The sequence below is a fragment of the Aricia agestis genome, chromosome Z, assembly GCF_905147365.1.
Source record: "Aricia agestis chromosome Z, ilAriAges1.1, whole genome shotgun sequence".
Taxonomy (NCBI): domain Eukaryota; kingdom Metazoa; phylum Arthropoda; class Insecta; order Lepidoptera; family Lycaenidae; genus Aricia; species Aricia agestis.
Window position 1 is genome coordinate 4,779,933 of NC_056428.1, and position 25,857 is coordinate 4,805,789.

Below are 25,857 nucleotides of genomic sequence, written 5' to 3' on the forward strand. Positions count from 1 at the left end.
TGGTCGTCCGTATGTTACAGCTACTTTTCTCCGAAACTATAAGAGCTATACTATTGAAACTTAGTAGAATATGTAGCCTGTGAACCGCATTAAGATTTTGATACAAAAATGGAAAAAATATTAAAAATTTTATGAGTCCCCAATCCCCATAGGTACTTACAACTGAAACAAAAAAAAAATTTTTCATCTTACCTATGCGTGTGGGGTATCTATGGATAGGTCTTCAAAAATCATATTAAGGTTTCCTGTATAATTTTTTTCTAACCTGAATATTTTGCGAGAGAGACTTTTCCATAGTGGTGAAATGTGTGTCCCCCGCTCTAACTTCTAAAGTAGGGGCATGATAAGTCTAAAAAATATAGGATGTACATTACTATAAAACTACCAACGAAAATTAGTTTGAACGAGATCTAGCAAGTATTTTTATACGTCATAAATGGTAAACCTTAAACCAACAAAAAAAATTTTTTCATATAACCTATGCGTGTGGCAATGATATTCTATGTTACTAACGTAACTAGATTGGAAGTTTACGGTAGCAACGCGTTGCCATTTCGAAGATGCCTGCAGGCATATCTCACATACATAATGACATAACGAATATATGACTTGACATTGTCTTTTGAACAAAAAAGTGGTTACGCATTTCTGAGAATCTTTTCATTAAGACATTGCTACTCTAGTATTTTAGAAACTCATTGGCGTGTGGGGTATCTATGGATAGGTCTTCACAAGTCATATTGCAGTTTCTAATATAATTTTTTTCTAACCTGAATAGATTGCACGAGAGACTCTTCCAAAGTGGTAAAATGTGTGTCCCCCCCCTCTAACTTCTAGAGTAGGGGTATGATAAGTCTAAAAAAATATATGATGTATATTACTATAAAAACTATCAACGAAAATTGGTTTGAGCGAGATCTAACAAGTAGTTTTTTTGTACGTCTTAAATGGTAAACCTTAAATTAACTTTCATTAAATCAACTGAGATATAAAAATAAATCAAAAACCTTTTAATTTCATAAAAATAAACCTTATTGCTGCTGCGGAACCCTTCATGGGCGAGTCCAACTCGCACTTTTCCGGTTTTTTTTTCCTTACAGCGGCTTATTCTGTGAGTGAAACATGCAAATATAAAAATTTATTCAATACAAGGATATTTTTTGAAAATCTGCCGTCAACATTTGCCATCGCATTCTGGTAGACCTATATTTATTTGAGTTGAAATTTGTTTTTCTCACCTCCGGGCGGAAAACGTCAACTTTCTTCCCGCTGCGCTTACCGAGTTTCCGCTGTCGTTTTCCGTCTCCCGCGTCGATGAGAAAAATAGTATACGTGTCGCAGCCGACTGGTTTAAATAGCCGTTCAATCAAACAGCTAGCCCTTTGACTGAACAACGCCATTCAATCACACGTTTAGCTTTTAGATTGAATATTTTAGTCGCTCAAAACGTTCAACACTACAGCTGATTCAAAAGCCGCCGTCTAATTGAAGTAGTTCAGCGCGCACCGCTGCGGCGCTAGGTGCGTTTTATTTACAATATGGCGTCAACTAGTAGGTGTTTGTTGGTGTTTGTGGTTGTTTTTCGGAAAGAAAGTAGTTAATAAAAGTTACAAGTGTTATTATAGAGACAAAAATTATGGAGGCACATACGAGTGAATCAAAATTTCAACAAATTTCGAGGAGAAATTACGGGATTATGAAATACATCACCAAGGTATTTATTGCAATTCCATAAATAATAAATCAGCTATAATTATTGTATGTGCTAAATATGTTCAAAATTAGTTAGAATACAGTTCTTTCAGCGTCCCCGAAAAGGGGGTTCGGGGGGCGCAGCCCCCCGCCAAAACAAAAACAAACACAATCCAGAAACTCCAAAAGTTGGTTAGGTTAGGTTAGAACTTAGACCACAAAACAGAGGGAGCCGAGCGAGCGCAGCGAGCGTGCTGCGGCAGCAGCCGGCGACCGTCACCAAATAAAAGGGGTGCTCGGGGGGCGCAGCCCCCCGCCAAAATAAAAACAAACACAATCCAGAAAGTCCACCAATTAGGTTAGGTTAGAACTGTGACTGTGCTGCGGCAGCAGCCGGCGACCGTCACAAAACACGCCTCAGAATTTTTTATTTTTACTTATTGCATTAAACTTTTGGTCACCCCTTAAACTTAATCCGAAAATAATCTTTCAATTTAAAAATACAAAAAGTTTTCCTATTCTCCCAAATTACATATGAAACTAATAGTCAGCCTAGTTAATTTGCCATTAAACCAGTTGGCTAAGCGTCGTCTAGCTGTAGTGTTGAACTTTGTAGTCAACAAGTCGACTAAACGACGTAAAGCCGTGTGATTGAATGGCGTTGTTCAGTCAAAGGGCTAGCTGTTTGATTGAACGGCTATTTAAACCAGTCGGTTGCGACATACGCATTACGCACCATGGGCAGTAAATAAGAAAGCCTCAGATCACGTCATGTTTGTTGACCTCGGCCAACAATCACATGTGATCTGAGAAATTTCTTATTTTCCTGGCCTAGGTGCGTAAGTACTATTTTGCGCGTGAAAATGTATGGTACATTTTCCGGGATAAACACTCCTATGTCCTTTCCCTGGACTTCACGAAATTTTATCGCGCTAAAATCGCACTTAAATTGGCATGAAAAAGTAACAATGTCAATACTACATCTGATTTAATATGAATCAATCCAATCCAACATCTTTTAATTATCGACCCATGCTGCAGGCCAGTTGTCTGGCTGAAAAAATGTTAGCTTTCGATAATGATTCTGAAGTTTTCCATAGAAAGTATTTTGTATTGGTTCCGTGAACTAGATAAGCTAGATAATCATAGATAGTCATGCTTCACCATATCACAATCAGGTGATGTACTGATAAGTTAAGTAGGTAATAATAATAATAGCTCCCACACCGGTTTCGGTGACGGTGGCCGGTTTCATTGAAACCAGGCCAGCTACGCAGGAGTAATTTTATAGTGCCCAAGTGTGTGCGCAGTACTCAAGAGCACTCTCTATTCCTTTACTCTCATAACCCTGTGGGACGGCAGACCGACACGACCGGCGAGAGATCAGGCGCAGGATCGATTTTTTACATGCCTATCCGACGCATGGATCATCTTACTTGTCAGACAATCAGGTGATCAGCCTGCATTGTCCTAACCAAACTTGGAAATAACATGTTTCCAACGCGGGAATCGAACCCACGACCTCCGAGTCAAGAGCCGCGCTCTGTACCACTAGACCACGGAGCTGGAGGCGTCAAGTAGGTATTAGGTAGGTAGGTAGTTAAGTAGGTATTTACTAAGCAGTCATTCTGTTCAGAGAATAAAATTTTGACACTCGGAACTGTACTAACATCTATTTACATTTTGCGGGACCAAAAACTGTCCGATGTATTTTTCTTTGCCTCGTTATACATAAATTTTAAAGAAGGAGGGGCATATCGTATCCAGTAATGTAGCACTTTGATACATGAAAAGTTGAACATTTTATTGTATGACGAAAAATCTCTTTAAAACCATGGAAGAAAAAGTAACATACAAAAATGTCCCTTGTTATTTTATTCAAATCTCTCAAACTTCGCTAACTTTACTTCTAGGCCGCTGAAGCAATATGCTATCAGACAGCTTATTGGAATTTGGATCCGATGACAACACGACACTAACTCTAATTTTCGGTATATTATTATTGCTAGGTTCCGTGCATACTACATACATTTCTGGTACTGGGGTACTTAATCGATTTTCGATGGTAGAATGTAGCGTTAGAGGTGGTTGCACTGGCAAGGTGCATGTAATCACAGCGGGAATGTGCAGGTGACAGGAGCCGCCGTCGGCGCTAGGCTCAAATCACGTCTAATAACCGCAGGACTATGACCAACCATAGACTTAGCGATAGAAAAGACGCTTCTTACATGAAGTACTTGGAAACTACTGGCCAGGATCCCGTGTGTCACTTATGGTGACATACGGGATCCTGGCCAAAGCCCTAGGTTATTATTACAATTACTACGTATATCCTTGCAATCTATATCTACATAGTACTACTAAGGGATTATATATATGGACCATGGTCATACAAGGGGACATGCTTCCGCAAATCTAGGTTATTACCATAATTGCTATGTGTATCCTTGGAATCTAATATACATCACTCATGGACCATGGATACACGGGACTTGGTTTCACCAAATCTAGGTTATCGGTAATTACTACGTGTGTCCTTTAATACTATATCCTTTAATACTAATATAATAATAATTTATACGTGGGAGAGCCATGCTTCGGCACGAATGGGCCGGCTCGACCGGAGAAATACCACGTTCTCGCAGAAAAGCCGCGTGAAACAGCGCTTGCGCTGTGTTTCGCCGAGTGAGTGAGTTTACCGGAGGCCCAATTCCCTTCCCTACCCTCCCCTATTTCCTTCCCTTCCCTACCCTCCCCTATTACCCTATTCCCTCTTAAAAGGCCGGCAACGCACCTGCAGTTCTTTTGATGCTGCGTGTGTCCATGGGCGACGGAAGTTGCTTTCCATCAGGTGACCCGTTAGCTCGTTTGCCCCTTTATTTCAATTTAAAATAAAGTGTGTGCGCAATACACAAGAGCACTCTGGTTTCAATGAAACTAGGCCAGTTACGCAGGAGTAATTTTAAAGTGCCCAAGTGTGTGTGCAATTTTTTTTTCAAAAAGTTTCATTGAAGTGAAGAAACTGGTTGTGAGCCATTTTTTCGCTCACTGAGCGTTTTCGGTCTTTGAGCGTAACATATACACTCAAACAAACAATACTGTAAAGAAGAGATAACTAAAAATGAAAGACAGGGAAAGAGAAGATGATGAAAACAGAAAAAATCATATAAGTAAGTACAGCAAAAGAAGAGTAAGCTACATAAAAAGGATGAAAGATAGATGAAAGACCGGCGTTTGGCCGTCTGGATACCTCACTCCGTGTAAAAGGCGAAGAGGCGCAACCAGACCTTGCCCAGGGACACCAACGAGGAGGAACCGGTTACGCCCCCTGTCAGTTGTCACCTAAGAACACCCCTGGCCGCGCCCTCCAATTTCGCATGCAACCTTGTACTATTATCTATTCTGTGATGCAACCAAATTACGAATTTCATTTGAGTGACAAATGTTTCATTTCCATGCCAAAACATGAAAAGTAAAATTTTCGCAGTTGCTAATTTCGTCTTTCACAGTGAACTCTTATTACAAGATTGTGTTCATAAAGTATATCACTTTTCTTTGTTACACCCTGACCCCTGTATATCCTACGCTTATATTAATTGTGACGATAAATTAGTAGAAACTTGTTATATTTCCTTGTCTACGATCAAAACAATTCCCTCATCTATGGTCGGAGCCAGATGTAATGCAAGCCGGCTTGTATGGTAAGTAACAGGATTAAAAAGTACTAGCAGGTGGCTGCATCGCGTTAGAAAAGCGTTAGAACATATCGGAGACTTCCTCCACGCAAATGGAAAAGTAATGAATGGTACAACATATTGCTTCCGCAGTGAAACTTGTATATTTTAAAAACATTACTTTATGGTCGATACTCTCGTGTATTGACTGTTTTTATATCTACTTGGAACAAAATATAATATTTTCTATAAAATTAAGTGTTCTAAATTAATTTAGGAATATAATGAATAAATCAATCCAACAAACTAATCAGCCAAAACGGGCTTTAGTTTCTTATTAAAAAAATAGCAATATCTTTTTGTTAAACTATCTTTTAGTAAAACTTTGTCTAGGCACTATATGCACTGAAATTCTCTTGTAAGTTTATAAAGGGTCCAGTAATTATATTCTGAACCCTTTATAAACTTTGCCACTTTGCTCCTAAAAAGTGTAAATAACATACACAACTTTTACGCTGGTCCAATTAAATCAAACTTAAATTAACTTTTAATATATTTTATTAAAAGCATACTATAACTTGTTTTCTTCAGCAATGTCAGTAAGTATACTTGAGACCATGTGCACAGTGTCACAAAGTATAGTAACGGCAGTTGCATTGGCTGGTAAATCAACAGATTTCAGCAGATACAGGCGAGTGCGAACGTTTATTCCTACATAAGAGCCAACAATAAGTGCCTATGGCCAGAATATGTATCTGTACAACTATAACGCAATCGTAGTGGTCATTTTGGCCCTTGGGTATCTATCATGTCACTAAGAGAGATGCTTTAAGCCCTAATTTAAACAACGTCGGTTAGTGTTAACAGCTTGTTAAAATGTCATGTCTTCTCTTTCATTCATAAGAAAAACGAAAGAGGTAACGTGATACTAATTCGAGCGTTAACTTTAACAGTTGTTGGTGAAATTGGGGATGGTTTGCACTTTACGTTTACAAAAAGGCTGAATATGTATGAATATGTAATATGTATGTATGACGGAGACAGTCCATCAGAGCGTGGGCTAGTACTCTATGATTTACATAATTTATTGTTATTGCGCTAGAGAAAAACAATAAAAGCAAGACGTTGTGATTTCCGTTACTCAGTGTCAACGGATAAATGACCTATGTGGGCGCAACCACCTGCGCCTGATGATCCAGGGCTGGGGGAAGGAGCAAAATGGAAAAATGCTTTTAAATTAGAGAAAGAGTGGAAACATTAGAATTTCATATTTCTGGAATATCTGTGCTAAATTTTTACGAAATTAGTCCAGGTACTTTTGAAACCGATTTGATGCAAACAACAGTAACAGGAGATAATCAGAGTTAGCAAACGTTTCAGTCGTTATAATGCGTTCTGAATTATGATTTATGCTACATATATGTATTATGGTAAGGCGTAAAATCGAATGTAACATATATTTTCTGGGCTAATATTTTATCAGGAAACGTTTAATTGTCCCGCTATAGAACATCCTGCAAACTACAAAAAAAGATTTAATTCTCAAAATTAAATCCCTAGAAACTATGCTCAATGTACAAAAATCTTAAGATCTTAAGAAAGTTACCAACTTATCAACTCTAGAGGCAGCCCTAACCATCTAACAATTACTATTATAGGCCTCTAACACGACTCTAATAGGAAATAAAGTATAATGAGCCGCGCGCTTACCACCTGCCTCTGTTACACCCACTGCATTGATTTCATGTACTTACACGATTTCAATTAATATTGAAATTACTGTCGGGAATTTTATATTTAATGATGTATGAGTTAAATCTGCTTCTAGTTACTACTTACTTACTTATCTACCTTTTATCGTTTTTTATCTTTTATTTGCATGCAATTTCCTGTAGGTCTTTTTAAAGTTATTGTAAGAATAAATATTTGAAAACATTTTAGGTTAGAAATGGATAGAAATAAAGACGTACTTAATTGGAGTGTTAATTATATAGAGAAGTATTGATAAGACGTGTTAACTTTTTTTTTTAAAGAAATAAGGGGGCAAACGAGCAAACGGGTCACCTGATGGAAAGCAACATCCGTCGCCCATGGACAGTCGCAGCACCAGAAGAGCTGCAAGTGCGTTGCCGGCCTTTTAAGAGGGAATAGGGTAATAGGGGAGGGTAGGGAAGGGAAGGGAATAGGGGAAGGTAGGGAAGGGAAGGGAATAGGGGAGGGCAGGGGAAGGAATGGGGTAGGGGATTGGGCCTCCGGTAAACTCACGCACTCGGCGAAACACAGCGCTGTTTCACGCCAGTTTTCTGTGAGGTGAGAACGTGGTATTTCTCCGGTCGAGCCGGCCCATTCGTGTCGAAGCATGGCTCTCCCACGTATAAACTATCTACACGTATCTACAACAACAATGGTTATGTTGAATCAATATAATGCACATTATGGACAGAGTATACAGGGTGTAACAAAAATAAGATAATACTTTAGGGTGTGTACGTGTTCCTAAAAACTTGAATGAATCATCATTGTTTTCTCTACTGATCAAAGCGTCGCGATTATTTTACAGATTTTTACACTTAAAAAGCTTCATCATCAAGAAGCAGAAGAATTACCTATCTTTAACTTTAATTAGAATATATTTATATTTTATAGCACTGCATCGTGCTTGTTATTACTTAGCAATTTGTTGTCTACTACTTTACTATTCATTCATAATATTACGTATAGTATTCATTAACGTGTCCATCACCCTGTGGTAAGTTTGTCTGCCTGTTACGAGTTACTGAATCGATTTTAATGAAAGGTTTGAGATAGTGTTTGGGTCCCAAGAAAGGACATTCAATTATATTCGCAGATGAAATGGCGTTGAAAAATTTTATTTATTTATTTAATTCAGGCATCTTGGCCCATATTTATAAATACCGTATAGACTAACATACATACAATTATACTAAAAACTAACACTAACACTAAAACACTAAACAAGTATTGTCTGCGACGTGGGGCGCGACGTGTTCGGAAGTCGTCTTCGGAACCTCCTGTAGACGACTCCAATTATTTTGAACTGAATTCTCAATTAGGCATTCCTTTTAAATATCCTAAATAGAACAATAAGCAACAACTCATTATCATTCACGAAAATATTTTTTTAGACTCAATTCAATTTCGCATACAAAATTTCTGATGGACAATGGGGAAATAGATTCATATGTGGATTAATTTAATCGAGTTATGTCAAGCCCAGCCGACAGATCATTAGTGGACCCCTAGACGATCAATTTTATTGTGATTTGTGCAATATCACGTATTGTTCAATATTATTGAATGTCTAGTTAATATTGAACGCGCCCGCCTTCCTATCTTATTGTCAAATAAATTGTTCAATAATATTGTTCAATGGTATTGCACATTAAAAATTGATTGTCTAATGTCTAGGGGTCCACTTACACTGATAATATGACATAACCCGACCAAAAAATGAAGGTCTGCGATATGCATCAATTTCTTTGATTTTTGCCACTTGCATTGCTGTCGCAAGATTGTCAAGATCATCAGCACCATGGCCAAGTCATGATGAATGATGATTGTAGGGCGCATCATGAAGTAATCTGTAGCGTTAGCACGGCGACCAGCGGAAATGCGAAAGTATGGACAAACTGTGGAAATAAACCTAAGGTGCCGTTCCGATCTTTTTTCATTCCGAAAAATTCAATTAAAATGCCACTTTATGACACTCTATAGTATATGTCATAATGTAGGATATTATTGTAAGTTCAAAAATTGCATGTTTTCAGTATAATTGTGCCAATCCAATTGTATGTGTACTTATTATTATGATTAATAAAGAATTTTGAAAAACAACAGGATATTATTTGAATTTTTAGAACTATAGTCTGTCATAAAGTGGCTTTTTAATTGAATTATTCGGAACTAAAAAAGATCGGAACGGCACCTTAAGTTTATCTCCACAGTTTGTGACTATAGTCTGTCATAAAGTGGCATTTTAATTGAATTTTTCGGAACGAAAAAAGATCTTTCCACAAGATATTTCCACAGTTTGTCCATACTTTCGCATTTCCGCTGGTCACCGTGCTAGCGCTACAGGACAAATATTGACTCGCGGTGGGAACGCCGCGCCGCAGTGTGCACAGGTGGCCATCTTGAGATTATACAGAGTGTTCGTCATATTATGATGACTTTTGTGTACGATGAGGAAGGATTGTGGTAGCCAGTCTAACTGCCGCACTCAGATACGATATTAATTAATTGACTCACAAAAACAAATATTCTGACAGCTAATATTATGTCAAAATCTTCATTAAATGTCAGAAACAATTAAAATTCGTCTTCGAGTGCGGCGGTTAATGTCTACAAACAATGATTTGCAACTAAACTAAACGACTGAGCTCTACAGATAGTCCTTAATTTTCTTATTAAAATTAAGCTTGACAAGTTTTAATACCAAAACGTAAAGTATTAATTTTGGCAGTTTGTGCTTTCGTAACCCCTAAACTATAAATTGATCCGATTTCACAAAGAGGTGTCAATAGATAAGTAATGCCGTAGGTTAGGGCCTTATCACACTGGCGATTAGCGAGCGATTTGAAAGCGACGCGACTGCGCAGCGCACACGCCGCGATGACGCCGCGGTTGCGCGGCGTGCACGCAGCTTGCCTTCGGCGTTTTGGACACTCAGCAGCAAAATGGATTCTGACGTCACTCCCTAGACGAGTCTACTATATATAGTAATAATCTGTATAGCAGGGCTCGGAAACCTGGTTAATCTTCGCGATCCTGTTCGTTAGAAACGCCATACATTTCCAAAAGAACGTTTTCATTTCGATTCCGCTCTGAACGGACCGAAATTATTTCTGGTTTTGTTCTAAGAGTAAAATGAAATTGCTCACTGCTCAAAATACCGGTTAGAACCGTTCGTGGTTATGTTCGCCCCGCCCACTCACACACACCACGACTATCGCCCATTGTCCATATATAAACAAGTTATGGCCTACTGGCTATTAGGTGGTACACTAGAAAGGGATAGAAGATATCACTGCACTAGTTACTTTCCGCGAGAAATTAACCAGGTTAATTTCAGAAGCAATACCGCTCGCATCTCTATTTCGCTCCGAACGAACACTTATCCAAAAACCTGGTTACTTAACCGATTCAGTGCGGTGTCATTTTTTGCAATATTTTGCGTCTTCTTATTTCGTGGATCCTCTGAGGCGCCTGGAGCCAGTAACTTTGATGACTCGTCTGTTTCTAATTGTTTTTCTTTTAGTAGCGACCCAACAGCGAACGTAAACGGATTAATAGTTCGTTTCAAGTATTTAGAAGTGATTATTTACGTGTACAAACAGAAATGGAAGCTAAGTGATTTATTTTTATTAGGTGTTGTAAATCTTTGGCTATATTGATCAATTTATTTTCGTTTTATTGTAGAACGAGATATTACATGCTACTTGCTAGTCATGTATAACGCCAAAAATATATATCTACTTTTTATAGCACTTTATAAACAAATAAACATTATATAAATTGTAGTTTTTTTAATGAAATATGTTTATTTCATACCGGTGTGAAGCAGGGGCGGGCTGCTAGTTAATTATAATTTATATTTGCTGGTGTTGGCGTAGTATAATTATTTATAAAATAATTCATATTAATCACCAATTGAAAATGCTTAAGACTCCTGAAGTGTAAGTTTTTATGCAATATCCTAAAGCTAACTGTACACGTAAAATACGTGACAAATAAAGCCACTTTCATTGAGGGGACACTCTGAAAAATGTAATTTCATCATAGTTTTACAGGTAAACATTTTATCTCCTCTCGGGCGTCACACGCCATACAGAAAAGAAACCCATGGTGCCTCTGCGGCGACATCCGCACGGAATCGGTTAAAGAGCGTTTTAATCTGGTTAAAAAAATACCGGTTCCGATCCCTGCTGTGTAGACGAGTGTACAAAATGGCGTCCACACCACGCCGCGACGACGGCGACGCGGCGTGTGCGCTGCGCAGTCGCGTCGCTTTCAAATCGCTCTCTAATCGCCAGTGTGATAAGGTACTAAAACCCGTGACATATTGTAGGTATGTCTATAATATTTTATCAACATTTTGTATTTTTACGTAGCCGGTTGAGAGTTTTTAAACTCAATACTTGCTTAATTATTTTATATTAAAACGTTTATATAGACTTCGACATTCGTTACACACTTAGCTAATTTTATCAAGTAAGAACGTGAGAAGATAAGATAATATTGTATTAAGTATATTATATTCCTATATAAATACAGTAAATGAAATATTATGATATAATATTCAAAGCGATCGCTCAAACATTTCATTTTATATGTCTAATGTAGCTAATAATATATTATATCTACGTGAAATTTCAGTTAGATAAGGAATAGAAAAGGGATGTAAGATATATTAAAAACAGGGCTGAACCCTGTTCTTCAACAATACATAATAACTCCATGAACAAAGACAATAATTTTGGCACAATTTGTTTTTAACTTTTATTTATATTTCTGCGTCCAATGATCTACGTGTAACCGAAAAATGGCGCCAGGAACTTCGTTTTTTAGAGTTTGAAAAACAATCACACCCTGTGTGTGGTTTCAAAAACTAAAACACATAAAAATAGTGTAGGTACATATAGCATACACAAATATAAAAGGTTTGGCTGAACTTATTACTTACTTTGGCCGGAAACACCTGCTGTCTGCTGATCTATGTCAGGTGGAATAGGTTTTCTATTAGAAATTGCGGATATCATTGGCAAGTGTAGAGGTATAAAGCCATTATACTCGTAGTTATTAGTTACTTAGTCTTGGTATATAAAGCAAATTATTTCATACTAGCGACCCGCCCCGGCTTCGCACCGGTAAAAAATATATAGCCTATGTCACTTACTGAAAAAATAATTAAAATCGATTTAGTAGTTTTTAGTCTATACTTACTAATATTATAAAGAGGTAAACTTTGTTTGCTTACTCATAGATTTTCTACTACTACTTGACTAAGAGCTGACGACCAAATCAGTCATGTAGCTTCAGCTGTGTTAAAACTCCGTTAGCTACTTCCCTAAACAACCCTTTCTGATAATCTGCGTGCTGGCAGGCCGTGGGCGGTGAGTGTGGGAGTGGTGGGGTGGGGAAAAATGAAAAAATTGTTGTTCCTCACTTGACATAGATAGGTATAGTGTGTCGCGGACATTTTTGTAGATATTTATAAGATCTACATTTATTGAGAACATTGTTTGGTTCTATCTTTTATAGTTTAGGCAGCGTACGCAAAATAAGTAAATTTTCTGGTTGTTTCCGATAAACTGAAATATCTTACGGAACCCTATATTTTCCAAAATAAAAAGTAGCCTATGTTACTCGTAAATAATGTAGCTTTCGAATGGTGAAAGAATTTTTAAAATCAGTCCAGTAGTTTTTGAGCCTATTCATTACAATTAAACAAACAAACAAACAAAGTTTACCTCTTTATAATATTAGTATAGATATAGACAATAATAAAATCAAATTAATGAGGCACACTATTACATACTTTTGTCACTGTTTGATTTTTTGTGCCTCGATGCGTTTATATTGTATATCCCAACATTCTGATATGCCCAGGTTAGAGCGCCCACAAAAATAGATCACTGACTTGCTCTATCTCGCTTATCACACAGACTCTACCTATATACCGGATAGAGTTTGGTAAAGAGATATCGCATACATTGTTAGACATTTATGCATACATTATGACTTAGCGGTAAAATATAGTTATTACAATAATTATTTCTTAAGGTACAACCAATGAATGTATCGCCAATGAATTAGATCATCCAAAGAAACATTGAGTGTGGCTGGGTCAATATTGACAAGAATTATCCGCGATGCTTCGCTAAACTCCGGAGAACTGCTTGGGTCACGATCGCAAACAACAGTAATGGAACTGATAGTAAACACATCAGCTGGCTTATATTGAAGATGAGTTACTATTATGACATAAATACGCCTTCTATCCATACTTTACTAATATTAAGAGCCCATATGACCCTAACTTGACTACATACTTTAACCTAGATTTCAAAATCTATAAGGTCTAGAAAACTGATTTTTTGACACAAGTAACTTCAGTTTATAAAGATTAACGGCCGTTCCCAATATTTGATCTATCTCTGGTTTTGCCCTACTAGAGATAGGAATAGCTCACAATTGACATAAATGTCTAATGTGAGCTATTCCTATCTCTAGTAGGGCAAAACCAGAGGTAGATCAAATATTGGGAACGGCCGTAAATGCTCAAGACGAAAACACGATTACTCAAAAAATGCTCAATAGTTTCTTTTTTACAAAAAACCTTGTTTTAGACACATTTTTGCTTGGATCTTCGAAGTTTGCTGTCTTTTCTTTAATATTTTTTAATATCTAAAAAGGTATTGGTAAAACCTAAATTTGCTCAAAACACTTTTTTCATAATCATTATAACTGTCAACTGTGAGATGCGAAAGTGTGTCTGTCTGTAAGACTGTCTGATACGTCTTCACACCCAAACCGCTGAACCAATTTTGCTGGGTATGGAGATATTTTGATTCCCGAGAAAGGACATAGCATACTTTTGGTTCCAAATAATGTACGGTTCCCGCGCATAAACGAATTTTGGCGCAACGGAGTTGCGGGCGTCATCTAACTAGTTTTATTATATTCGTAGCACCTGCAGATGACGTAAACAGACATGAAATAAGTATATCACCAAAATCGTAAAATCAAAAAATGACATCGTATAAGTTTAGGGATATAGAGCAAAGACCACGGAGCTAAAACAATTAGCTCCGTGGCAAAGACAAAGAGCGGTCACGCGGTCAAGCGTTCAAGCGGTTAGTTTTGCGTTGTTTGTGTTGTACGTACGCTATATAGAGATTAGAGCCACACAGGGGGCGTTCTGACCTCGTCAAAATTCCTACTGTGTGACTGTGCTCGAACTCAGAATGAGTGCAGAACGGTTGAACGCGTAACCGTTCTGTGTCTGATAGGTCCCTTTGAACAGCTTTCTAAAGCTAAAAAAAACATAGCCAAAAGCATACTTTTTTCCATGTTTTTTTTTACCTTTAGAAATTTATTTGCTGTTAAAAGGTATTGGCTATTTTAAAGGTATTGGCTATTTTGCTATTTAATATTTGCGTTAGGGTCACAAAAGGGTTGCAAGAAAACTAAAAGAACGAAAAATAAATATAATAATAAACATGGAATCTTTACAAAATACATTTAAATAAATTACACACTAAATACATACAGCAAACTACTGAATCTCCTCAGCAACAGGGGTGTACTTCAAGCCCGTATCATTCAAAAGCGTAACAACCCATGCATCTTCAGGTAACTTTCCGGATTGTAACAGTTTGACTGCTGCGGCCACATTTGCTGCGCTACTGAATCCAACAAACAGTCCTTCCTTTTCGCCAATCAGTTTCCTGTATTCTGTTGCTTCCTCGTCAGTCACTGCGAAGGTTCCATCTAGGTACTCGTAGTTGAATAGACTGGGTACGCATCCAGAGCCAGACCCTTGGAGAAGATGCATCGGTTTCGTTATTGGAGTACCTTTAATGGGTTCCGCGCCGGCTGGCTCGGCAACATAACAAAGAATATTAGGATTCCTCTCCTTCAAATATTTCGATGCCCCAGTAAAAGTTCCCCCTGTTCCAACTGCGGCCACAAAAGCGTCCACTCGGTGTCCACTCTGTCTCCATATTTCTGGGCCAGTTGTACTGTAATGTGCGTCGACGTTCATCTCATTATTGTACTGATTTACGAAGTATGATCCGCTTTTTTCCGCCAACTTTATCCCCTCCGCTTCGGCCGCTTTGAAATCTGCTTGTGTCACAAATCCATACTTGCCTTGGACTTGAGGTACTCTGATGCATTTGGCACCTAATGCTTCCATGTGCAGTGCCCTTTGAACGCTGTTGCCTTTGGACATAACCAGAGTTAAGGGATGTCCGAGAACAGCACATACCACCGATAGGCCGCATCCCTGGTTTCCCGAAGTCACTTCTATAACAGGGTCCTTGGGTTTCAGTAAGCCAGCTTCTCTCGCTTTTCTTATCATGTGTAAAGATGTTCTACATTTGACTGACGCTCCGGGGTTGACGAATTCACATTTTGCTAAAATTCTACCGGGTCCTGTATAAAGTCGATCCAATGCGACGAGAGGAGTGTTCCCGATTAATTCCAGAGCTGAAGATTTGATCTCGTTTGGAACTCCGTTTACTTCCGCCATATTTAAAAACTTCTGGTAATTAAACTCCAGTTGACGTTTCAGATTCAAATGCTACTAGTTAAAAAATGCAATTTATTAAATCTGTTTCTTGGTATTAATGGTGATTACGTTTGGCTGCAACGTCACATTTTATCAATATCACGGGACGGACGGACTTATCAATGCTTTAGATAATGCACTACACCGGAGGAAATCTGATTTTGATTAATGATTAGGCGTAAGGTCCTTCAATTGGAGGCCAAACAAGAAATTTCTAATGTTTTAGCAATTAAATGTATTGATTGCTGATAATACGATTAATTGTTTCTAGAAACACTAAGTCTGATGAGATAGCGCAATCACGAGTTTTATCTAAACATCAATCGGTCCCTCCTTTACGAGGAGTTTTAGAACTATTAATCCTTTCCAAACAGTCAAACAATTAACATAAATATAGTCCATTCCTTAGAAAGGATCGCATTCCGTCAACATTATATGGAACTAATTTTTGGCCCGGAGCTTTCGACAAAACAATAGCACATTAGAATCGTTTAACAAAATCCGAAACGGCACTAAATTAGCAATAAAATAGCGTGGAACGCCCATATAACGAGCGCAGATTTTTTAATAATTACTAGCAGCTGCTGCAAGATAGTCGACTTTTTGCTAATCCTACATAGACATTCCTAATGGTCTGCGGCAAAAAAATTACAGGTAAGTATAAGGTCTGTCCAACTCGCCGACGCAATTTTAGCCGTTCGTTTTATGATTTGTGTCCGGTTTTTTGTTGACAAATTAATTTCATTGCAGATGTTAAATTGATAAATCGTTTTGATTTCCTGTCCATCTTTTGTAGGTATAGTAATTATTCCGTTTTGAGAGAATAAATAATCGCATTTTCTACTATATAAGCAACTTTCCTCTAAACACATTAAGTATGCAACTTCCGAAGTCGAAAAAATACAGCATATTCGTACTGCACTGTAGCAGTACGAATATGCTCATTAAAAATTCATATTTTAATGAGCACATTCGTAAATTGAGCTTGAATTACAAATCTTCAAAAGGAAGAGAAGAATGCAAGAAAAAATCTTAAGAATAATACTGATTGAATTCATCAGCTTTCTGAATTCTGACTTCTTCATTCATATTATTATAAGCGACTATACTAAAACGACTATACATTACAAAACTCTCTGCATACCTACTCAAAGTTTTCGCTTTTATTACTTGTACTATTATCTATTCTGTGCTTTCATAGACAAAATAATATTACATTTCATAACCTTGTAGAGTATCACAAGCACAACATAGGGACTGTGATTTGTGACGACGTGTTGTATGATATCAATTGCGTTTGCTGCAATTAGCTAATCTCCTTGATTCGATTATTGTGTTTATCGATAAGTCGGTGCAAGGATTTCTCGAAGATTATATAATGGGTATGCCGTATGTCCCAAAATGTAGAAATGAGGAAAAAGAAAAGACAAAAAAGGAAAAAGAAAGAAAGAAAATAAAATAAAATCTGCCAAGTGCGAGTCGGACTCGCGCACGAAGGGTTCGACGAGTGAGCACATTGAGACGGCCCGTGCCGGGGCTCAGCGTATCGGGGCGCATCGCAAAAATCCGCCTCCATACAATTTGTATGGAAGCGGATGCTCGTATCGCTCGCAGTGTGTCGGGGCGCTGCGGAGTTCCGTCAATGCGACAAGGCCCGGCAAGTAGGGAATGCAATCCCGACTCGAGATCGCAAATTCGAGATCCCGCGGAATTAGAAATATCGATCCCGCGGGAACCCGGAATTTTCGGGATCTCGTCTAGTTTTAAAAAAATCTTAAATTCGGATGACTGAAAAAGCTAATAACTGCTTGTTTGTGATAGTGAGGTTAACTAAAATAATATATTACTAGAAATAAAATAAAAACCTTTATTGTTTAATCTTACCAACCAAATAATGATCAGGTTTTAAGGAAATTAACATGTTGCCGGCGGCAAGGCCCGACAAACCCGCTGAGCCCCGGCAACAGTGTGACCACACTTCACATAGATTTCTACTTTTTGGTAGATTTGAGGTCAAATGAATGACGATTTAGTAGTCCAAAATTGTTTGTAAATTTTAATAGAAGATCGATATTATACTTATAACAAATAATATAAAAAAATAAAATGCATAATGAAGAGAGTCCATATAAACATTTTAGTTTTATTTTAGTTTCAGCCACGTAGAATACATTGATTAATAAAGGTAGATTTTCGGTAGAAGAAAAAAAGTACTTAAATCGGTTAAGTTTTGGAGAAGGAATCAGGGGACAACGAATCGTTGATTTTCTGCAGTTGTCTCTATGTTAGTGCTGCTTAATATCATGTTGTGTGCACATGTTTAGGAATATAGTCTAGTCGATAAGTTTTGAGTTTGTTAATGGCACTAATATTGGCTGTATTCTGTTTTGTGTACCAAATAAAATAAATAAAATAAAATATCGCATTCTGCGGTATAGGCTTGAGGTAAGGGAGACAGCTATAGATATCACACGTACTTTTTTTTTCATTTCTCTAGGCATTTTTGAAAATTTCAAGTGCCTACCTGTTTCCATTATTGATAACGAGCAAAAAAAGCCAAAAAAAATCACGTTTGTTTATTGTATGGAGGACCCCCTTAGATATTAATGTTATTTTGTTTTTAGTAGCGGCAATCCATCGCGGCCGTCATCTAGTAAAAAATATAAAATCTTAGTATGGTAGTAACTACTTAGTAGTATCTAGTAATATTATGATAGTAGCTGTAGTACCTACTCAATAGTAGTTTAATCTCTGGATTAATAAATATTGTGTTGTTGTATCGGTGGGATAGGTACTTTATTTACCATTAGACTTACATAATATCTAATCTAATAGCTAGTAAATTGATTTATATATCATAATATTTATTATCAAAAGAATTGAGTAGATAAGGATAACATAAATATAATTTTCGTATGCCTGGGCTAAGCGAATTGCAATATCTTATTATTGTACTATTCAGTATAAAATTCAAGAGATCTAAGAACTGTAAATGTGTATAGGTAATTATTGTTATATCTATCTATACTAATATTATAAAGCGGAAGAGTTTGTTAGTTTGTGTTTGTTTGAACGCGCTAATCTCAGGAACTACTGGTCCGATTTGAAAAATTCTTTCAGTGTTAGATAGCTCATTTATCGTGGAAGGCTATAGGCTATATTTTATCACGCTAAGACTAATAGGATCGAAGAAATAGAGGAAAGAGTGGAAAAAACGGGGGGAAATTATTTTAGAGGGCTTATTTGAACGCGCTAATCTCAGGAACTACTGGTCCGATTTAAAAAATAATTTCAGTGTTAGATAGCCTATTTATCGAGGAAGGCTATAAGCTATATCTTATTACGCTAAGACTAATAGGAGCGAAGAAATAGAGGAAAATGTGGAAAAAATGAAGGAAATTATTTGAAAGGGCTTATTTGAACACGCTAATCTCAGGAACTACTGGTCCGATTTAAAAAATTCTTTCAGTTTTAGATAGCCCATTTATCTAAAATGGTTATAGGCTATATTTAATCACGCTTAGACTGATAGGAGCGAAGAAATAGAGCAAAATGTGGAAAAAAACGGGGGAAATTATTTGAAAGGGCTTATCTCACGAACTACTGGAGCAATTTCTCTGTTATTTGGCACAGATAAGAAGTAGACCACGTGAAGGATCATAGGCTATTTTTTGTAGACTAATTTGTCTGTGAAATATCTAATTTACGCGGGCGAAGCTGAGCGCAACGTTATATTTCGCGTAGTCACGACATCACGCGTAAACGGCTAGACCCATTTTGCTGAAATTTGGTATAAAGATACTTTGAGTCTCGAAAAAGAACATAGGATACATTTTGTCCCGGAAAAATGTACGGTTATTGCACAATATACTTTTATAATTTGCGCGTAAACTATTTAATGGAATTTGGTATGGAGATACTTTGAGTCTCGGGAACGGACAAGGAATACTAATGTTTTCCCGGAAAATGTACGGTTCCCGCACAATAAACTTTAATGATTATCGCCTAAACTATTCAATCTATTTTGACGAAATTTGGTATGGCAATACTTTCAGTCTCGGGTAAAAAGTATCCCTTGTCCTTTACAAGGGATACTTTTTACCCCGGAAAATATACGGTTCCCTCACAATAAACTTTTATGATTCTCGCCTAAACTATTTAATCTATTTTGATGAAATTCGGCATGGAGATTGGAGATACTAATTTGAATCTGGGACAAGGAATGCTTTTTGTCCCGGAAAAATGTGTGGTTCCCACACAATATACTTTTCTAATTTGCGCGTAAACGACTCAATCGATGTACGGGAACTACTATAAATAAAGTCCACCGGACGAAGTCGCGGACAACAGATAGTTATATTATAATATTATATTCTTAAGTTGAAGTAATGCGCAATTGCAGTTCATTTTCATACAGGATTAGTACAATATTTATTAGATGAATGGAAATATGGAAATGATAAAATTTTAGTCCTTGATGGTTCTACAAGCGCTATTATTATACTTACCTGCATTTTTTTATTTTTGTATTTTTTAAGAAAGGGGTGAAATCCCTGTTATTATAATAGCCCAAAGTAAAGAAGCTGTTGCTGTATTATATTATGTCTTCACAGGGAGTAATGTCACGCAGTGCCTAAAATTTTCTGTTTACTATTGATCAAAGTAGGCACTTACCACCAGGTGAGCCATGTCCCAGCTTATTTATTTAACTACTGATGTAATCGTGTTTATTATAATTATATGTTCTTTATGATGATGAAGTAGCAGAGACGAACAGAAGGCAAAAGCAATTAATTTTAGTCAAACAAATTAAAAATTTACAAGACCTCATGTTGTCATTTGGTTGTTTTAAATCTGGTGATTTAAATGTTATGATGCCTGCTGACTACCGACTTTTGTAGAAAACATGAATTATTTATCAATAGCTTAACTGCCGTATTCAGAGATAGTACGGGAGCCATACAACATTTTTTTATCACTATCCACATAGTTGACTACTGAACCCTAAAAAGCTGTTTTTTTGTATATTAATAGGTTAATAGCATTTAATAGTTATATAATGTAAGAGTAACACTGTCCTACAAATATAACAATCCATATTTTAGGACCATCAAATCAAAGTATGAAATCCTTTCTATTTCTGTTAGCTACCACTTTCGAGATTTTTTCGCAAATAAAAATGTTGTTCGTCTTATCAAAACGAAAAATTAGCTTGATAGTAATAAAAATAAATTGTTCTAGGGCTCCCGTACTAAGACGAATATGAATTAATTAAGTACTTAAAATAATTAAAATGAAGATTTTGACATAAATCCCATGCATTATCTGCCAAACACTTCATTCAATCAAGTTTAATCATCAATAGATGTTTCTGATTGCAGCAGTTTTGGAGGAAGGTAAATTTTTATTATTCGTAGAGGAAGATACATTTATTGGCCACAATCAGATAGATATTTTAATGATTAATTTACTTTAATTTAATGATTCCTTGACATAAACTCTATGGCCTTAAATGTATGTTTTGACAATTAATACTTAGAGTGTGCATATTTTATTATTCGTAGATATTATGTTTCTTTCAGTTACAGTAAGTTCTTGGCAATATAATAAAATGTCAAATTAACTGAAACAAAAAATACTATTCTCTCAAAATGTAAAACCAACGTCGAACGCGTTCTAATTGGTTTTTACTTTGACGTTTGTTTGTTTTTCTTTTAATATACTTACTATTTTTATTTTTTTATTTTTTATTTATTTGGAAAACATACAGCGTTTTATTATATAAATGATGATTATGATTATGATTATTTATAGAAGGCTGTATAACATCTAGACACCATTTATACGTTTTCACATTTAGAAAGCTTACAAAAATTTACATAATATAATATATAATATATATAATACTTATAAAAGGGTAAGTACAGACATTTATAATTATTATTTATATACTTACAGACGAACTTACTATTATTATAATTATTAGCTGTCCCGGTGAACTTTGTGTCACTTAAAAACCTTCCCTGGAGTTCAAGGATTATTTTAATATTAAAATTAGCAGAATCGGTTCAGCCGTTACTGAGTTATAGCGTTACTAACACAATTGGAAATCCATTTTTATATACTTATATATGTATAATGTATATGTATATATATAGATGACTTTTTGGAAGTTGTAAAAATGCAATCGGCCATCATCATTTAAACCTAGGTTTAAAGGTCTTTGTTTAAACCGGTAAGGGTGTTGTTACTCATAATATCAGAATACTTATAGGATTTAGGAAGCATAATAATTATTATAAAATAAATATTGTCAAACGTCTTCTTCATTATTGTTACGTTTGAAAACTTTGATATAATCATAAACTTATAATAAACTCATAACCTACAGCATTGATTAGGTAGGTACTTATAAAAAAGTTCTTGATTATGTACAAGTACATCTATATTCTAATATGTATTTCATAATAAATAATAATACATTATCTTAAACATGTTTATATTAAATAAACGATATTTGTATCAGACATCAATTAGTATTCACAAAACGTTTCATTTACTTACTTACGATAAGTAAACATGTATGACTTATGAACTGGTATCTTAGTTACCACAGAAGATAAAATATTTGTTGCTATATAAATGGACGATAAAAATTATCTTCGAATAAGTATTATAATCTCTTCTTATATAAAAATATCTCGTGTCACAACTCACAATGTTAGGCCGCGTACTCCTCCGAAACGGTAAGTACTGATTTTAACCAAATTTTATATAAGCATATTCAGTGGGTCTGAGAATCGGCTTCTGGGTACTTATTATACTGATAAGTGCATTTTGTTGAATAAATAATAGTAAATTATTACAACTCGAGACTGACGGCGACCATTGTTTGTGCGACGGGATAGCGATGGACGTGGTGACATACTTATTTAGTCACTTCAATAAAATAATATGGGCGAAATACTTTATATGGCAAAGAAACGTATGCCGGGACAGCTAGTCTATACAAATAATAAAATCGTAGGAAAGTCAATTCTGTACATTGAATATTTTTGAAAAATAATACTTGCATCGTGATCTACTATGCTGACGCGGACGAAGTCGCGGGCACCAGCTAGTAATTTATAAAACATTGATGACTTGAGTTTAAAAAAATGTGACTCTACATTCCAATATTTGACAGAAAAACCACGCCCGTTTAGAAATTATTAAGTTAATGTTTTCATAGATGTATAGAAAATTGCTAGAAGATAGAATTAAAACGGAAAAGAATTGGGTAAGTTCTGAAAAACCACCCTAGATCTAAACCACAGGTGAATGAACCAACTTAATTTTGGTTTTGACCTCTCATGAGTCTCACTCAAGTCGTTTTTAAGACGTACCTTATAGTTAATATAATAATATCGTGAGTTGTGACTGCCCCACATCAAAATTTTGTAGATCTTTAACCGACTTCAAAAAAAGGAGGTTATCAATCCGACGCGTACCTATGTATGTAATTTTTTCAGAACTGCCCAGTTTTTGTACATGTTAGTCTATTTCACTGGCTGAACAAATGTGGCAAATTTCAAAAGTGTACGTATGTATGTATGTAGGTATGTATGTTTTTATGTTTGTGTTCGCATATCTCCGGAACTACAAGTCAGATTTAAGTAATTCTTTTTTTATTGTACTAGGTATTGTTCAACTTATGGGAATGCTGCAAGTTTCATCAAAATCGGTTCAGTAGTTTTTGAGATAGGGAATTTTAATTCTGAATTACGTACAATTTTGAAGTCGGTTTTATCTTTTTATAATACTGTTATTTTAGTAAGAACTGAAGAAGCAGAGTTTGCGACATAATTTTATTTACTTTTCTAATAACACGGAATAAAAAATATAATGAACTTATTCTAAATATTGTACAATATGCTAAGAACTATTATAATATTTTTAACTAAAATAACTTACTTCTGTACATTATAATGCATATTGCATTATTAATTTATTACACACAAAGTCGACACTATGATTCATCATGCATGCATTCATCTTAATATTATAAGTAAATTATAATATTATAAGACTTAATAGTAATTTTATATGGAATAAAAATGAATTACTTATTATTTACATTAAATTATATAATACCTACCTAGAGTCTAGACAAGCTATCTTATGTATAACATTGAAGATAATAATATAAGTGGTCAAAGTTTTCAATATAATATCTCTATTGTCACATTTGATTTGATTAAGTATTAACGCACACATATAGTTAATAGTAAATACGTATACGTCAATTGACTAACTAATTACTTGTACTATATAAACGCACTCATTCCTTTTGTTATTTGCAATTCAATTATCACACGTAAGTATTCTTAGAACTAAATATGAGTTTATCTTAAAAGTAATCTTACATTTTTTCTGTGGCTGAGTATTTCAGACCAGAATCGTTGAGGACTGTTACCACCCAGGCGTCTTTGGGCAGTTTACCGGATTCCAACAGCTTGACAGCAGCAGCGATGTTCGCGCCGCTGGTGTACCCCACGTATAGACCCTCCTTCTGCCCAATCAGGTTCTTGTAGTGGACCGCCTCCTCGTCAGTCACGCTCAGAGTCCCATCCATGTACTCGAACTGGAAGATGTTGGGTATGCAGCCGTAGCCGGAACCCTGGAGCAGATGCAGCGGCTTCGTGATATCGCAGCCCCGGATGGGCTGGGAGCCTTCCGGTTCCACCACGTAACATTGCACCTCGGGATTCTTCTCCTTCAGGAACCTCGAAGTGCCAGTGAAGGTGCCGGCTGTGCCGACAGTAGCCACGAACGCGTCCACGCGGTGCCCAGTCTGCTTCCAGATTTCTGGACCGGTGCTGTAGTAGTGGGCGTCTGCGTTGCTTTTATTGTTGAACTGGTTGACGTAGAACGCTCCCGTTTCTTCCACCATCTTCAAACCCTCGGCCTCGGCCGCCTTCACGTCGGCCAACGTCACGTTACCGTACGTTCCCTCGACCTGGGGAACTCTAACGCACGTGGCGCCCAGCGCCTCCATGTGTACCGCTCGTTGGACGCTGTTGCCCTTCGACATGGTCAGGGTGAGCGGATGGTTCAGCACAGCGCAGACTACAGCTAATCCGCAACCCTGATTTCCCGATGTGACCTCCAGAACCGGCGCTCCCGGTTTCAATTCCCCGCTCTCCCTCGCCATGTTGATCATGTGTAACGACGAGCGACATTTGATGGAAGCGCCGGGATTCATGAACTCACATTTCGCTAGGATCCTGCCAGGTCCAGTATACAGGCGGTCGAAGGCGACGAGAGGCGTGTTACCGATGAGCTCCAGCGCCGACTCCTTGATGTCTGTCTCCACGTAGCCGTTCATTGTGAAGCGTGATGCTGTAGCGTGTCAAATCCACTAGCTGAGATCGGCGCGGGCGCGACTCTTTAAACCGTCCCTGCGAGCCTGCGCTCGGCGCGGCCTGCGCGCGGCGCGCGGCGCGGCCCGTGCGCACAAAAGCTGCGAGCAAAAACGATATAGTCGCAACGAAATATATGTTTATATTTTTAACAATTACTTCTTACGACCTAAGATAAATCTAATAAATGACTGATTTGGGCATATAATAAAACAGAATAAAATACGTTATCGCATAATGAAATTTTCAGAAAATTAAGTTACTTTATCACGCTTTATGTCCGTTATTGTATTAGATTGTGGTGGTTATTGGTTCCAAAATCTACATCCACTCAAATCCAAAGATAATCATCACTTATTCTTCTGGAAAAGACTAAAAGCAGGTGGACTTAAAACTGATTATACATAAATTTAAGCTAGTTTCCCTTAGGCTCCAAATTTTCCACGTATTTCCGAGTTGATGAGCACGCAATACTTCGCACGGAGGGGTTAGTGCTAGTTTTATTCGATCCGACGCATCGAGCACGTTTACGCGAATTTATATGGGATCAAAGCAGTATCCACGTTAGCCAGTAGATGGCGCTGCTTTGATTCCATATAAATTCGCGTTAACGTGCTCGATGCGTATGATCTAATAAAACTCGCACTAGCCCCTCGGTTCACTGCGACGCAACGCCGGAGTCCGGACACGTCATGACTCATGACGGCACTCACTATCAATTATAATCCTGATGATAAAATATTTGTGTAAACTATGTTCCTATTCGTCTTAATCT

The 25,857-nt window shown here is 36.9% G+C and overlaps 2 protein-coding genes across 2 annotated transcripts; both read right to left on the reverse strand.

The window, feature by feature from the left end:
* Nucleotides 1-14,664: 14,664 nt before the first annotated feature.
* LOC121739021 (putative inactive cysteine synthase 2) lies at nt 14,665-15,687 on the reverse strand. Its single transcript, XM_042131326.1, has one exon. The coding sequence runs from the start codon at nt 15,640-15,642 to the stop codon at nt 14,665-14,667; it is 978 nt and encodes a 325-aa protein (XP_041987260.1). The 5' UTR covers nt 15,643-15,687.
* Nucleotides 15,688-23,899: 8,212 nt separating this feature from the next.
* On the reverse strand, nt 23,900-25,147 carry LOC121739214 (cysteine synthase-like). The gene has a single exon (XM_042131567.1). It carries the CDS (start codon nt 25,046-25,048, stop codon nt 24,083-24,085), a length of 966 nt encoding a protein of 321 aa, XP_041987501.1. The 5' UTR covers nt 25,049-25,147; the 3' UTR covers nt 23,900-24,082.
* Between the last annotated feature and the right edge of the window lie 710 nt (nt 25,148-25,857).

Bases quoted from the DNA above. Each gene is read 5' to 3' on its own strand.
- LOC121739021 (XM_042131326.1), bottom strand. From the start codon at position 15,642: ATGGCGGAAGTAAACGGAGTTCCAAACGAGATCAAATCTTCAGCTCTG.
- LOC121739214 (XM_042131567.1), bottom strand. From the start codon at position 25,048: ATGAACGGCTACGTGGAGACAGACATCAAGGAGTCGGCGCTGGAGCTC.